Raw genomic sequence first — 16,366 nt, forward strand, 5'->3', positions numbered from 1 at the left:
AAGTTAAAGGAAAGAGAAAGATGGCAGACACCTCACTTTCCTGATTGTATCAGGGGTAGGGTTGCCAGAAATCTGTTTTTTCAACTAGAATGTCAAATTTTTACAGGTCCGGTTTGTGGCGTCATTGCTGGAGGAAATTTTCCGTTACTTTCTTGTGTTAACTGTTGTGTCAATGACTCCCCCCCCCAGTTCCAACGTCGCTTCCCCGATCTGACTTTGTTCACAATTTCACTTCTAATTGTAAATCTGGCAACCCCAATCCGGGCTGGTATGTGTTCAGCTCCCTTATTGCTTATCAATGAAGCACGGCCAGCCAGAAGCCCCAAAGAAATAAACAAAAAACTACTGGGTCAACTGCAGCGTGCTTAGCTGGGGTTAAAACCTGAGGTGTAACTACTTCAATACAGCTGGAACCCTGTGAAATAAGAAAGAGCTGTTCCAGTTAATTGTGTCCGGTGTCCACCACACCAATAGGGTTTAGACAGAAAAATATGAACCGAAAAATGAATTGAAAAATGACCCGTCTGAAATGTTTTACCTTCTGAGAAAATATATTTTATACCAATGACTTTATAAACTTTATTTCAGAAGAAAAAACCTTCATATGTTAGCTTCGGTGCAGGAATGAAAAAATTGCACAATAAAAAAATGTAGTGTATCGAGCCATGTCTTAACTTTTCTGGTTTTATATAACCCACGTTATGATTCAAATTTTCATTTTTTTACAAGTTTACTTTTTTACTAAGTTTACATCATGATATATGGCATGGCGGTGCAGTGGGTAGCACTGTTTCCACACAGCAAGAGGGTTGTGGGTTTGAACCTCGGCCTGTGCCTTTCTGTGTGGAGTTTGCACGCTCTCCCCGTGTCCGCGTGGGTTTCCTCCGGGTACTCCGGTTTCCTCCCACAGTCCAGAGACGTGCAGGTAGGCTAAATTGCCCATAGGTATAAGCGTGTGAGTGAATGGTGTGTGTGCCCCGCAATAGATTGGCTGCCTGTCCAGCGTGTATTCCTGCCTCTTGCCCAATGCACGCTGGGATAGTCTCCATCTCCTGCACGACCCTGCCCAGGATAAGCGGGTGTAGATAATGGATGGATGGATGGACTTCATATTGTGATATGAATTTTAGGCCATATCACCTACCCTCACAGCATGCAGTACCTCGTTATTCTTAACTGTCAAGCTGACAGTTTTTGAATAAAGTAGTTGATCGGTAATAGAATTTATTCCTACAGAGTCACAATCTATGAATGATCTAAGAATTCTGTCATTTAGTTTGAACCTCTTTCTATGGTCACGTTCAATCATAATGGTTCCCTCGAGGAGGACGGTCATTTTTGTTTTTTTGTAGTGGATGTCACATTCATTGCATTTCACTTTCACTGGATCTTCGTTTACACGGTCAATCTCATGCTTCGCAGGGCAGACATAGACCATTTTTACATCTGCCGCAATCACCTCACCCACAACCCTTTCCACTCGATCATCCACCTCAGGCACCAAGCCGCGGCAATCGCGAATCTGCCCTGACCCACTCCCTGCGGTCCCAGGGCTGACCACATCGCCATTCTTTCCTCTCTCTGTCGTTCCACGGACTCTGTGTCGGTCTTCCACTATTCTCATGGCCACACCCACCTGGCAAGACAAAAACAATGTTATAAGCCACATTATCAGCTCCCTCGTCTCTCATCTATCAGTTTTTTCCACAAATCAAATTTGTATTTCAAATCAAACAATGACTACGAGGCTAAATTCACAATTTCTGCATTTGTCTTGGTAATTATTCAATTTATAAATATGGCAATATGGTAATCCTGTGAAATTTTGAAGCAGCTGATTGTCATTTGTCCCAGTGCTTATACTGACTTGGAAAGGGGGACTCGACTCATTGAATGGCCCAGCTGTAATCCAGGACAATGTCACTTTAAAAAAAAAAAAAAAACCACATGGAACAAATGCAGAAATCGTGAATTTTGCCCCAGTCATAGTTTGATTTGAAACGCAAATTTGATTAGTACAGAAGGAACATAACCAATTATGTGTACTGTCCTTACTTCTCATTTTGTTCACTCAGAGATGATCCATGCTGTTCAAAACTGCCGAATCTCACAGACTTCTGATTCATGTTACCGTCCTCTGGCTCCACCTGTCCGTACATAAACTTTAATTTATAAACACTGAAATACATCCATTCCCTCAGCTACTTTCCATTACCTTAACAACATCAAAATCAATCATCAGTACATCGGCTGTCTGTCAATCAAGCAATTCATGTGTGTGTACAATGGTCCACATTTGAACTTGTATCTCCACAGCCATGTTTCCCATTACAAAATGTCCGACTATGAAGGCTGTGAGATGTTGGGAAGGCTGGATGGGGATTGCATTCCACTGCCACACTGGAAAACCTGTTTTGCTGAGCATGACAGATAGGCTATCTGTCTTGTGGCACCGTCTTTGGCTACAATACAAATTGTTGTTTGGTTAATGCTACACCTGGTGATCATAAAATGGGCCTCTGTGCCTTCTTGGCAATAACGCATTATTGTCTTCCTGAACACTGATGATCTGCACGACTGTTCATCGCTCTGGATCAGTGTGTGCCAAGTGCCTGTAATGTTAATAGCAGTGAATTCCCTCACCTGTCTGCTGTCCTGGCCTGGTTCTGTGGAGGCCACATTGTGATTGTTGTGCTGCTGCTCATCTTCTACCGTATCAGACTCCACTCTTCTGTGCTTTCTCATGTTGCCCTCACCACCATCAGCCTCTCCAGCACCGATGAGTACATCTAAGTATTTCTATACAGTACCATTAACAGTGATGTTAATGGTAGAATCTGTTGCAAAAGTGCACTGATTGAAAACAGGTGATACTATGATTAAACGAGGAGGTTCTTCAGAGAGGCTCCACATTCTACCATTAACAGTGATGTTAATGGTAGAATCTGTTGCAAAAGTGCACTGATTGAAAACAGGTGATACAGTGATTCCTTTTCCCGTCACTATGATACTCTTCAGAGAGTCTTCAGAGAGTCTGTTGGCTGGGCCGGCAATTGATTCACCCTTCATTGTTTTGTTCCTTCCTTTGTATCAGTGGCGGTAGGTGGGTGCTCATGCATGATCACACTTTATATATACGCTCTGAAATGCTTCGCGGAAGCGGGGCGGAGCAGAGCGTATCATCTAGACTAGTAAACTGCCGCAGTACCTGCCCGATGACGCACTGGTCTAGTTTACTAGTCTAGATGATGCTCTCCGCCTGGCCATGCCCCGCGAAGCATTTCAGAGAGTCGATGATGCGCTAGACTAGCCCGCACTATAACGCACTAGACATCGAACCTGTACCTTCCCGATGTATTTGCCCAAATACCTTCAACCTTCGAACCTTCAACATCGCGGCTGGAATTGAGCATATGGATAGCGCTCTACGGCCATTTAGCTAGAATTACGTTCTACTATTCTTATACGAGAATGTTTAGTAAATTAAAAACACACTGAAACAATGAGAACCGTTAAGTGGAATTTATTACATTTACATGACGGGCATTTAGCATACAGAGCGACTCAAACAGCATAGCATTTACATTGAATACATTAATACAGTTGTATATATTCTGGAGCAATGCAGGCGATGTACCTTATTTAAGGGTACAACGGCAATGTCCCATCCGGGAATCAATCCTGCAACGTTTAGTTTACGAGACCACCTCGTTACGACGGTAGAAACTGTTTTAATGAAATTTTATCAGTGCAAACTTGCTGAAATCCCTGTGTTTTTTTAGGCTGGCTGTATTTTTGAATTATTAAAACCTTTGACTTCGTATTTTGAACTTTTGCGTCTGTTTCTGGGTTGCATTGTTGCCACTGAGGTACCATCGACTCACCTTGTTTTGACCGGTATAAATAAATTTACACCTCGGTTACATAGTATATACTATACATAGTATAATATAAAACGTGTTTCCAGTACATGTACAGTACAATGTCTGTAAACGAGGCGGGTTTTTGTGTGTTTGTTTGCGAAACACACAGCACAACATATGTGACAGCACAACCACAACATATTCCATTTACATTTAGGCATTTCTCAGGCATTACCGTCCCGGGCATAGCATTTACACTGAATACATTAATACATTATTTTTCGGGGAGCCCCAACCGGGCATAGTATTTACATTGAATACATTAATGTAATGTAATGTAATATCATTTACGTTGAATATACACAACTGTATTAATGTACTCAATGTAAATGCTCTACCCGGTTCGGGTGGCCGTCCCGGGCATAGGATTTACATTGAGTACATTAATGTAATGCAATGTAATATCATTTACATTGAATATACACAACTGTATTAATGTACTCAATGTAAATGCTCTGCCGGGGACGGGTGGCCGTCCCCGGCATAGCATTTACATTGAATACATTAATATATTGAATACATTAAATACATATATGCCGGTCGAGGCTCGCAGACCGGGCATAGCATTTACATTTAATACATTAATACAGATGTATATATTCCAGTCGGGGATCCCCGGCCCGGCCCGGCCAGGCCCGGCCCCAGACGCGGATCCCCGCACGTCCCGGTCCCCATCCCCGGCCCGGGACGGGACGGGAAGGACCGGAATATATACAACTGTATTAATGTATTTAATGTAAATGCTATGCCCGGTCGGGGAGCCCCAACCGGGCATAGTATTTACATTGAATACATTAATGTAATGTAATGTAATATCATTTACATTGAATATACACAGCTGTATTAATGTACTCAATGTAAATGCTCTACCCGGTTCGGGTGGCCGTCCCGGGCATAGGATTTACATTGAGTACATTAATACATTATTTTTCGGGGAGCCCCAACCGGGCATAGCATTTACATTGAATACATTAATACATTATTTTTCGGGGAGCCCCAACCGGGCATAGTATTTACATTGAATACATTAATGTAATGTAATGTAATATCATTTACATTGAATATACACAACTGTATTAATGTACTCAATGTAAATGCTCTGCCCGGGACGGGTGGCCGTCCCAGGCATAGCATTTACATTGAATACATTAATATATTGAATACATTAAATACATATATCCCGGTCGAGGCTCCCCGACTGGGCATAGCATTTACATTTAATACATTAATACAGTTGTGTAAATTCAATGTAAATGATATGCCCGGTCGAAGCTCCCCGACCGGGGATAGCATTTACACTGAATACATTAATACAGTTGTATATATTCCGGTCGGAGATCCCCGACCGGAATATATGTATGAATGTATTCAACGTATTAATGTATTCAATGTAAATGGCATTGGATCCCCGCGGGGATCCCCGCACGTCCCGGCCCCCATCCCCAGCCCGGGACTGGACGGGAAGGACCGGAATATATACAACTGTATTAATGTATTCAATGTAAATGCTATGCCCGGTCGTGGATCCCAGACCGGGCATAGCTTTTACATTGAGTACATTAATACAGTTGTATATATTCGGGGCTCCCCGACCGGGCATAGTATTTACATTGAATACATTAATACAGTTGTTTATATTCCGGCCCGGCCCCAGACGCGGATCCCCGCACGTCCCGACCCCCATCCCGTCCCCTGCCTGACGTCCTCCTGTGGATTCGCACCTTCAACATCGCGTTTGGAATTGAGCATATGGATAGCGCTCCAGTGTAATAACTGGAGTTTGTTTGACATCATTTTGATTATGTGAAAGCCTTATTCGTGGATTTTGAAGATTTGGGATTGTCACAAGTTTCGTATAAGATCATTTTGAGAATGCGAAAACCCCCCGTCCGTATAACGATTCTACTATTCTTATACGAGAATGTTTAGTAAATTAAAAATACACTGAAACAATGAGAACCGTTTAAGTGGAATTTATTACATTTACACGACGGGCATTTAGCAGACAGAGCGACTCACACAGCATAGCATTTACATTGAATACATTAATACAGTTGTATATATTCTGGAGCAATGCAGGCGATGTACCTTGTTTAAGGGTACAACGGCAATGTCCCATCCGGGAATCAATCCTGCAACGTTTAGGTTAGGAGACCACCTCCTTACGACAGTAGAGAAACTGTTTTAATGAAATTTTATCAGTGCAAACTTGCTGAACTCCCTGTGTTTTTTTAGGCTGGCTGTATTTTTGAATTATTAAAACCTTTGACTTCGAATTTTGAACTTTTGCGTCTGTTTCTGGGTTGCATTGTTGCCACTGAGGTACCATCGACTCACCTTGTTTTGACCGGTATAAATAAATGTACACCTCGGTTACATAGTATAGACGATATAAAACGTGTTTCCAGTACATGATACAGTACAATGTCTGTATACGAGGCGGGGTTTTGTGTGTTTGTTTGCGAAACACACAGCGAAACTCCCAGTAGAACATTGAATTAAATCTTTTAACGTTATATATTTTCTGAAACGTTACGCGATCTGACCGTATAGTTTCTATGAATATTCCGTTAAAAGGATTCAGCCTTGTTTGCTACCTAAACTTCACAGCACAGTCATTCCCGTTATCATGCTTGTAGCATGAAGTGTCTCTTTTCAAAATCCATTTCAACCATTCACAACTGACCTGGGACTTGGAAGCTATGTGGCGGTATCAAGTCTCCAATGAAAATATTGCCCTGGGGTTGCACCGTGGGTCTGGCCGGTTTTGTGCTTGTTTATTTTAATCACTGGCGGCCATGAACACATTATTTAAGGATATTGCATCTCTAAAAATGTAGATGGGTGAGGTAGAATGGGGGTAGACAATTGGAGAAGATTTAGTGTTTACTACTTCTACTAGTTCTTACTACTTACTACTTCTTACTACTAGTTCAACGAACTAATTTCTACAGGGTATGCAGTCAGAAAAGCCATATCCTCAGTTGGCTCCACTACGTATAAATTTAATTTTTCGCAAATTGGATTAGTATTATGGCCTATATTAATTACCATCATGATGGGAATAGACAGGTGAAACAACATAAATACAACATAAACAGCTTCTCCAGCACCGATGGAATAGACAGGTGAAACAACATAAATACAACATAAACAGCTTCTCCAGCACCGATGAGTATATTCCTGTTCTGCAGCGATGATACCGCAGAGAAACAGCTACTCTGCAGCGCAGAGTATATCGTTCTCTGGTCCTGTTCTGAAACGACAACGCTACAGAGTAGAAACCACAGCGGTGCAGAGCAGCTGTGGTTTCAGAACAGGAACTGCTGTTTATGTTGTATTTATGTTGTTTCAGGCGATGTACCTTGTTTTAGGGTACAACGGCAATGTCCCATCCGGGAATCAATCCTGCAACGTTTAGGTTAGGAGACCACCTCCTTACGACAGTAGAGAAACTGTTTTAATGAAATTTTATCAGTGCAAACTTGCTGAACTCCCTGTGTTTTTTTAGGCTGGCTGTATTTTTGAATTATTAAAACCTTTGACTTCGTATTTTGAACTTTTGCGTCTGTTTCTGGGTTGCATTGTTGCCACTGAGGTACCATCGACTCACCTTGTTTTGACCGGTATAAATAAATGTACACCTCGGTTACATAGTATAGACGATATAAAACGTGTTTCCAGTACATGATACAGTACAATGTCTGTATACGAGGCGGGGTTTTGTGTGTTTGTTTGCGAAACACACAGCGAAACTCCCAGTAGAACATTGAATTAAATCTTTTAACGTTATATATTTTCTGAAACGTTACGCGATCTGACCGTATAGTTTCTATGAATATTCCGTCAAAAGGATTCAGCCTTGTTTGCTACCTAAACTTCACAGCACAGTCATTCCCGTTATCATGCTTGTAGCATGAAGTGTCTCTTTTCAAAATCCATTTCAACCATTCACAACTGACCTGGGACTTGGAAGCTATGTGGCGGTATCAAGTCTCCAATGAAAATATTGCCCTGGCTATATCAGAATTCAAGTTGCACCGTGGGTCTGGCCGGTTTTGTGCTTGTTTATTTTAATCACTGGCGGCCATGAACACATTATTTAAGGATATTGCATCTCTAAAAATGTAGATGGGTGAGGTAGAATGGGGGTAGACAATTGGAGAAGATTTAGTGTTTACTACTTCTACTAGTTCTTACTACTTACTACTTCTTACTACTAGTTCAACGAACTAATTTCTACAGGGTATGCAGTCAGAAAAGCCATATCCTCAGTTGGCTCCACTACGTATAAATTTAATTTTTCGCAAATTGGATTAGTATTATGGACAGGCCCTATATTAATTACTATCATGATGGGAATAGACAGGTGAAACAACATAAATACAACATAAACAGCTTCTCCAGCACCGATGGAATAGACAGGTGAAACAACATAAATACAACAACACTCTCCACCATGAAAAGACAGTGAAAACTAAATACATAAGCTTCTCCAGCACCGATGAGTATATTCCTGTTCTGCAGCGATGATACAGCGAGAAACAGCTACTCTGCAGCGCAGAGTATATCGTTCTCTGGTCCTGTTCTGAAACGACAACGCTACAGAGTAGAAACCACAACGCTACAGAGTAGAAACCACAGCGGTGCAGAGTAGCTGTGGTTTCAGAACAGGAACTGCTGTTTATGTTGTATTTATGTTGTTTCAGGCGATGTACCTTGTTTAAGGGTACAACGGCAATGTCCCATCCGGGAATCAATCCTGCAACGTTTAGGTTAGGAGACCACCTCCTTACGACAGTAGAGAAACTGTTTTAATGAAATTTTATCAGTGCAAACTTGCTGAACTCCCTGTGTTTTTTTAGGCTGGCTGTATTTTTGAATTATTAAAACCTTTGACTTCGTATTTTGAACTCTTGAGCCTGTTTCTGGGTTGCATTGTTGCCACTGAGGTACCATCGACTCACCTTGTTTTGACCGGTATAAATAAATCTCATAAAAAACACGTTTTCAACGTACAAAAATGCCAAGTTACTCAAAAGTATTGATATCAAAATGACGCCAAGTTACGGTACTACAAACAATATAGGCTATCTTGCCTCACCGAAATGACATAAGATGTATTTCAACGCAATGCTACCCAATATTTCCTCAATTCTTTCAAGTCACTTGGCCCTGTGTGTATGAGCATGCAGTACATGGACGGGCCAAACATATGTGTGGATGGTTCTCTCACAGTCAAGATTGATTGAATAGGCGTGTATATGTCCAATTTGTATTGATATGTAGCCTATGTATTTCGCTGCCCAGCCTTTCTGTTGCGTGAATGATAGTATGTTTCTTGGTATAAGTGTGTGTTCGTAAATGTGAATGTAACATGCTGCGAGGGAAATGTCCCCATGGGGATAAAGAAGTTCTCTATGTATGTATGTACAATATGTATTTTACATGCAGTATTTATTGTACGTAGCAAATATGCAATAACTTGCACATGTACTCAAATTCAGTTCAGAAGCAAGTACAAACATGTTTTCTGGAGAAATATGCTTCCTATAGTTACTCAGCAACAGTTTTGTACATTCATTTCAATGTGTTCCATGAGGCAATTTGAATATTTGACTCTTTGATCTGACACAAAGTTTGCATGATATTGTAAAATGGTAAGATTACAAAACACAGGGCCAAGTGACTTGAAAGAATTGAGGAAATATTCCAATCCAATCCAATTTTATTTGTTAAGCACTTTAAAACAGCCATGGCTGACCAAAGTGCTGTACATAAGAATAAATAAATACATTGCAAAATAAACACATCATAGCTATAGTCATATAGGTAACAGTCATACAATCTGAGAAATAAATAGGAAAAAATAAAATAAAATAAATAGGATAAAATAAGGAATAAAATAAAGGATAAAATAAAGTCACTGGGTAGCATATTGGGTAGCATTGCGTTGAAATACATCTTATGTCATTTCGGTGAGGCAAGATAGCCTATCTCATAAAAAAACACGTTTTCAATGTACAAAAATGCCAAGTTACTCAAAAGTATTGATATCAAAACAACGCCAAGTTACGGTACTACAAACAATATAGGCTATCTTGCCTCACCGAAATGACATAAGATGTATTTCAGCGCAATGCTACCCAATATTTCCTCAATTCTTTCAAGTCACTTGGCCCTGTGTTTTGTAATCTTACCATTTTACAATATCATGCAAACTTTGTGTCAGATCAAAGAGTCAAATATTCGAATTGCCTCATGGAACACATTGAAATGAATGTACAAAACTGCTGCTGAGTAACTATAGGAAGCATATTTCTCCAGAAAACATGTTTGTACTTGCTTCTGAACTGAATTTGAGTACATGTGCAAGTTATTGCATATTTGCTACGTACAATAAATACTGCATGTAAAATACATATTGTACATACATACATAGAGAACTTCTTTATCCCCATGGGGACATTTCCCTCGCAGCATGTTACATTCACATTTACGAACACACACTTATACCAAGAAACATACTATCATTCACGCAACAGAAAGGCTGGGCAGCGAAATACATAGGTTACATATCAATACAAATTGGACATATACACGCCTATTCAATCAATCTTGACTGTGAGAGAACCATCCACACATATGTTTGGCCCGTCCATGTACTGCATGCTCATACACACAGGGCCAAGTGACTTGAAAGAATTGAGGAAATATTGGGTAGCATTGCGTTGAAATACATCTTATGTCATTTCGGTGAGGCAAGATAGCCTATATTGTTTGTAGTACCGTAACTTGGCGTCATTTTGATATCAATACTTTTGAGTAACTTGGCATTTTTGTACGTTGAAAACATGTTTTTTATGAGATTTATTTATACCGGTCAAAACAAGGTGAGTCGATGGTACCTCAGTGGCAACAATGCAACCCAGAAACAGGCTCAAGAGTTCAAAATACGAAGTCAAAGGTTTTAATAAATCAAAAATACAGACAGCCTAAAAAAACACAGGGAGTTCAGCAAGTTTGCACTGATAAAATTTCATTAAAACAGTTTCTCTACTGTCGTAAGGAGGTGGTCTCGTAACCTAAACGTTGCAGGATTGATTCCCGGATGGGACATTGCCGTTGTACCCTTAAATGAGGTACATCGCCTGCATTGCTCCAGAATATATACAACTGTATTAATGTATTCAATGTAAATGCTATGCTGTGTGAGTCGCTCTGTCGGCTAAATGCCCGTCATGTAAATGTAATCTCATAAAAAACACGTTTTCAACGTACAAAAATACCAAGTTACTCACACATACAAGACATACACCGTCAATAACTCATTCATTCATACTGCCAAAATCCAGGCCTGCCATTAAAAGTATTGATATCAAAATGACACCAAGTTACGGTACTACAAACAATATAGGCTATCTTGCCTCACCGAAATGACACCGAAAGTGACTTGAAAGAATTGAGGAAATATTGGGTAGCATTGCTTTGGAATACATGTTATTAAATTTCGGTTTTCACAAGCTAGCTAGCTTAGTAGTATATCAAGTATCGATAGATAGCTAAAATAAGGACGTTGACTTATATCCAATAATAATTTTTGCTATCTAGCTAGCCAAGTTAAGATGAAAGCAGAACTATAACGTCCTCATAAAAGCAAACTAGCTAGCTAACGTTATCGATAACATAGCTTTTGAAAGCGAACTACCTAGTTAGCTAACCTTAGCTAGCTAGCTAGCTAAATGAATATAACCAGAAATAATCTAATAGTCCTTAAAAGGCAGTCTAATTTAAATGAACGTTAGTGAAATATTTGCATTGTCTTGCCCGTAAGCCAGCGGCGCAAACTATGGGTCTTGAGTTATCCATGGGTTTACGGGGCGTGGAAAGGGGAGTGGTTACTGTGTTCGTGAGGCACCAAGTTGAGAACTTTCTCAACCGGTTGAAAATAGGACGATAAATTTAAAACGCATATTTCTCCAAAAATACAGAACGGACATATTTAATAGTTTACTCATTGTGTTTGTTCAATGCCTCTTGTGCAAATATCACATAAAACCAAGAAAGTGTGAAAATCTTTAAAGAAAGGTGTTCCTAGCTGGGCTTTAACCTACGACCCCGTGTTCCCAAGACTGTAACCTTGCCCACTAGGCCACAGGCAGACTAGCCATTTAAAACTGGAAATGTTTCAGAATAAAAAGGTATGGGTATTTTGCGTGTGTATGCGCGTTTTTGATTGGGTCGTATAGGTGAAGATTTGGCTGGTGTCAGTGAAATGTCCAATGGGGAGACATGTTGTTAGTGGGATAGGCGGCAGGAAAAATAAGAATGAGAAGAAGAAGAAGAAGAAGAAGAAGAAGAAGAAAGAGAAGAAGAAGAAGGAGAAGGAGAAAACGCAAAATCCCCTTAGTTTGGGGCTTTATTGTGTGGACATGTGAAGTTGTTTATGAAATCTGTCTGTTGAAATGGGGTCAGAATGTACAGAATTTAATGTTTTTAAGGGCTGAGTGTCTGTGGCTGTTGTGGTTATTTCTGTGGGGAACCCTGAAAAGTGCCAAACTCTCGGTGCTGTATAGGTATGGGGCATGCCCCCGCCAAGGCGTAACTTGGCAGGATGGCATACCTGCCATCCCAATCCCAATATTGTTTGTAGTACCGTAACTTGGCGTTGTTTTGATATCAATACTTTTGAGTAACTTGGCATTTTTGTACGTTGAAAACGTGTTTTTTTTATGAGATATCATTTCTTTTTGCAAAGCGTTTTATTATGAGAGTGAGAAATGCGAAGTGACCCTGTAAGAAACGGTTGTGGATTATGGCTATGTGTAAAACGTATCAGAAACGCATATGAAATATGGCCAGTGTATGTACTCACGGATTTGACGTCCATCCAACGAGCCTTGACTGATAAAAGAATCAGCAAGCCCGTAGAATTATAACTCCCTAGGTCGCAACTTGTGTAGCCTTCTGTCCTGCTCCGTTGTCTGTTATTTCGTGGAGATGCACTTTCAGTGTTTGTAAGGTTTATAAGGCATTTTGATAGGCTTATTTGCAGGTAGGAATCCTCTTTGCTGTTTTGCTAAACTAGAACCGGAAAACATAATAGTGGAGAATAGGAGCAGACGCATATGTCCCAGCAGGCTTTGCATATGAGAGAAAACAACAGTGTGAGACTAATTAGGATATGTAGGTGAAGGTTGACATGATCACGGACTATAGTGCGGAGTAAATGGAGTGACCATGAGCGAGCTTATATTCGTTATCGAACGGTATATATAACAGTCGCTATAAAGCGCCAGCTGTTAAAGTGGACGGTTAAGTAACGTGTGAAATCTATTGCACTGGTGTGTTTTTTTCATGTTCAGTACTAGTAGTTATAATTATGAGTGAATCATGTTTTTAAATGTAATGTTTTAATGGGGAGTTGCAGAACGTACATACGTAGTAATTGTTTGTATGTGGCTAGATAGAGAACAGGGCGAGGTAACATGAATGTAGAAACGTGGCGTTTGCTGATAAGAAGGTTTTGTACAGTAGCCAAGTGAAGAAATGTAGTTAGTAGAAATGGCACAGCTGTGAACTGGTGTAACTTTTGAATAAAAGGAGTACATTTGCCGTCATGAAATGCATATGGGTGGCCATGAGTGTGTTTTGGTAAAGCAAATATAAGCGTAAGAGAACGTTAGTGTAAAAGAGGAAATTATCTGCCTGAGGACGAGGCGGGATTCAATCGTTCAACCGGAGGTTTACCAGTCTGTGACTTTGTTAGTGCAGCACCATGACATAGCTATCCAGTGCGTGAAATATCATTAGCAAACCTGTCCGTGGTTTTAAAGAAGAACACAGGCGAGTTAGCACAGAAGAGCTCCCGTTGAATCCATATGGCTTTGCAATATTGTAGCCGGTTAACAATTGAACGTGCAGACGGTACGTCATAATACAGTTCGGGGAACGGCTGGTAGATATGGTGCAACAGCAATAATTGAAGAGTAGTAGACAATTATTTGTGAGGGTAAAAGCATGTTAAAGAAACGTGTCCCTAGCTGGGTTTGAATCGAAGATCCGGTGTTCCCGAGATTGTAACCTTACCCACTAGGCCACAAGCAGATTAGTTATTTAAACTGGAAATGCCCTGCATGGAAAGTGCGATAGAAAAATGATGCTTAGCCACAGCAAGAAACCGTAAACGGAAAATTACGAATGTACCTCTCAGATGTGTTTAGCTGAACCTAAGGATGTAAGGGAGGGGGAGAAGTTATACTTTATGCGAGACACGCCTATGACGTGTAAGCTTATAAAAGAGAAGGCTCTCTAGTGTTCAGAGAGCCTTCATGCAGAAACTGTTTTTTTTCTCTGTGTGAACTCTCCTATTTGGCCAAATTAATGTTTGAACTGGATATTGTGTAAAAGTCTATTTGACTCTTAAATAGGACTTAAATAGGATCTTTTGTTAATGTTAGAGATATTAAGTTAGATCTATCCAACTTAAGTTAGACATCATCACCCTGTGCCAAGAGTCTCGGAGTGGTGATGGACAACAGGCTGTCCCTCTCCAAGAACATCGCAGTGGTAAGCCGGGGCGTGCAGATTCTTTCTGTACAACATCCGGAGAATCCACCCCTTTCTCACCACCCACTCAACTCCGCTCCTGGTCCAAGCAATGATGCTATCCCGCCAGGACTACTGCAACTCTCTTCTGGCTGGCCTACCGGCATCTGCCATCAGACCCCTGCAACTCATTCAGAATGCTGCAGCTCGTCTGGTCTTCAAACCCTACAAGCCTGCCAGACCCCTCCATTCCGCTACCTCAGGACGCCCGGCACCTCTCCCTTGTCGCACTTTCACTTCCCGGTCACGTCTCCTGTCTGTTTTGGCTCCACGATGGTGGAATGACCTTCCCGTGGAAGTCAGAACAGCTGAGACCCTGACCACCTTCAAACGACGACTGAAGACTCTCCTCTTCAGGCCGCACCTCTCCCCATCCCTCCCTACCCACCTGTACTCTCTAACTGACTTCGTAATCTTAGGGTTGTGGCTAGGTAAGCTGTTTATCTTAGTTAACTTAGTAATTGCACCTGTACCTACTCAACTATCGCTTGTTTTATTTGCATAGACTGCTTTGTTGCTGTTTTTGTTGTGTTAATCAGATTAACCTACAGGGTCCCAGTTAAACTACAGGGTCGTTCCCTGCACTTGGAACTGTACTTCCCTCTAGGATTTTCAACACACTTGTTCCTGGATGTGGTTATACACTTTGTTGTACGTCGCTCTGGATAAGAGCGTCTGCCAAATGCCTGTAATGTAATGTACTCTAAGTGTCATCACCTATCTATTCCCATCCTAAATACACTGCTAGCTAGCTAGCAAGTAAAGTAACTTAAGACAGCTAGCTTATTTATACAAACTAAAATTATGTGGCATACTATATTTGCTTGTTTAATGTTCATTTATGATTTTATATTAGCTGTAATCGACTACCTGTAGGGAATTTCTGTCAAATAAAGTTTTTGATGGTGATTAATTGTTTGTTCTCTTGTTTAAATATAACAGAAATTACATGTATAACCAAAACTTTCTTTTTGTTTGAGATTGTTAGCGATAAAGTGGAGTAGCATTCATTGGCTAGAAATGTGATGGTTATTTTAAATATTTAATGTATTGAAAGGATAGCCCCTTGAGATGTAGAATCTCATTTTCAAGGGGGTCCTAAATCTCAGAAGTCACATAAATGACTGATACGAACCCACAATTTGCCTCGTAGACCCCACTGCCTTGTGAGCAATCACTGCAGATTTTTAAAGAACATCTTACCAAGACCTCTTCCGTACAGCCTGGCCCCCTCTGTTCATCCCTACCTCTGGACCTGTAGAGCAGTGTAACACCATAAGTAAACCAGGATGAAGTGATTTTACTAGTGTTTACTATTGTTCTTGATTATGCATAAATAAAGCATTACTTAATCACATGTAATTTAACCCTTCAATACAACATTAAAGAAAGCGGCAAAATGACAAACGTTACACGATACCTTTATCAGCGTTGATAGTGAGGTTCATGGTGGCAGTAAAATCACGTCCAATAGTACATTGATTCAGAATAGGTGAAAACGTGATTGATTTCACATTTTTTAAGATAGTTGGGTCCAGAAGGCTTCCCTGCAAAATCAGTTTTGAATGACTCACTTTTGCAGCTCAGATTTTTTTATTTTTTTTAATGATCCTTTTTTGCACTGCAAGTGTGCATCAAATTACAGTCAATTTCTCAGAAGCTCTGGTCCAGAGCAACTTATAATATAATAATAAGAAATAACATAATTGTATCCGCACAAATTGTGCAGGCACCAGTGCCAGACGTTGGTAACAGACCAGGCAAGTTCAGTGTGCTCGCTTATCCCAACATAGAACCATATTTGAAATGACAGATTCATACAGCTGATGTTCATA

General features: G+C 40.5%; 2 protein-coding genes across 6 annotated transcripts in view; one reads left to right on the plus strand and one right to left on the minus strand.

The window, feature by feature from the left end:
* The window catches only part of LOC135248629 (uncharacterized), an 88,308-nt gene that overhangs the window by 15,924 nt on the left and 56,018 nt on the right, over positions 1–16,366 (plus strand). The window lies entirely within an intron of this gene.
* LOC135248628 (uncharacterized) overlaps positions 1–16,366 on the minus strand; it is a 43,209-nt gene that overhangs the window by 2,028 nt on the left and 24,815 nt on the right. Inside the window, exons 2-3 of one of the 2 annotated variants that reach the window (XM_064323451.1) lie at positions 15,952–16,078; positions 15,735–15,786 (exon numbers count right to left, since the gene is read on the minus strand). The exons of the other annotated variant lie outside the window; for it this stretch is intronic. Coding sequence (XP_064179521.1) covers positions 15,735–15,786; positions 15,952–16,078 — 179 coding nt within the window. The remainder of the gene's footprint in view (positions 1–15,734; positions 15,787–15,951; positions 16,079–16,366) is intronic. 2 annotated transcript variants of the gene reach the window in all.

This window comes from Anguilla rostrata, chromosome 2, assembly GCF_018555375.3.
Source record: "Anguilla rostrata isolate EN2019 chromosome 2, ASM1855537v3, whole genome shotgun sequence".
Lineage (NCBI taxonomy): Eukaryota > Metazoa > Chordata > Actinopteri > Anguilliformes > Anguillidae > Anguilla > Anguilla rostrata.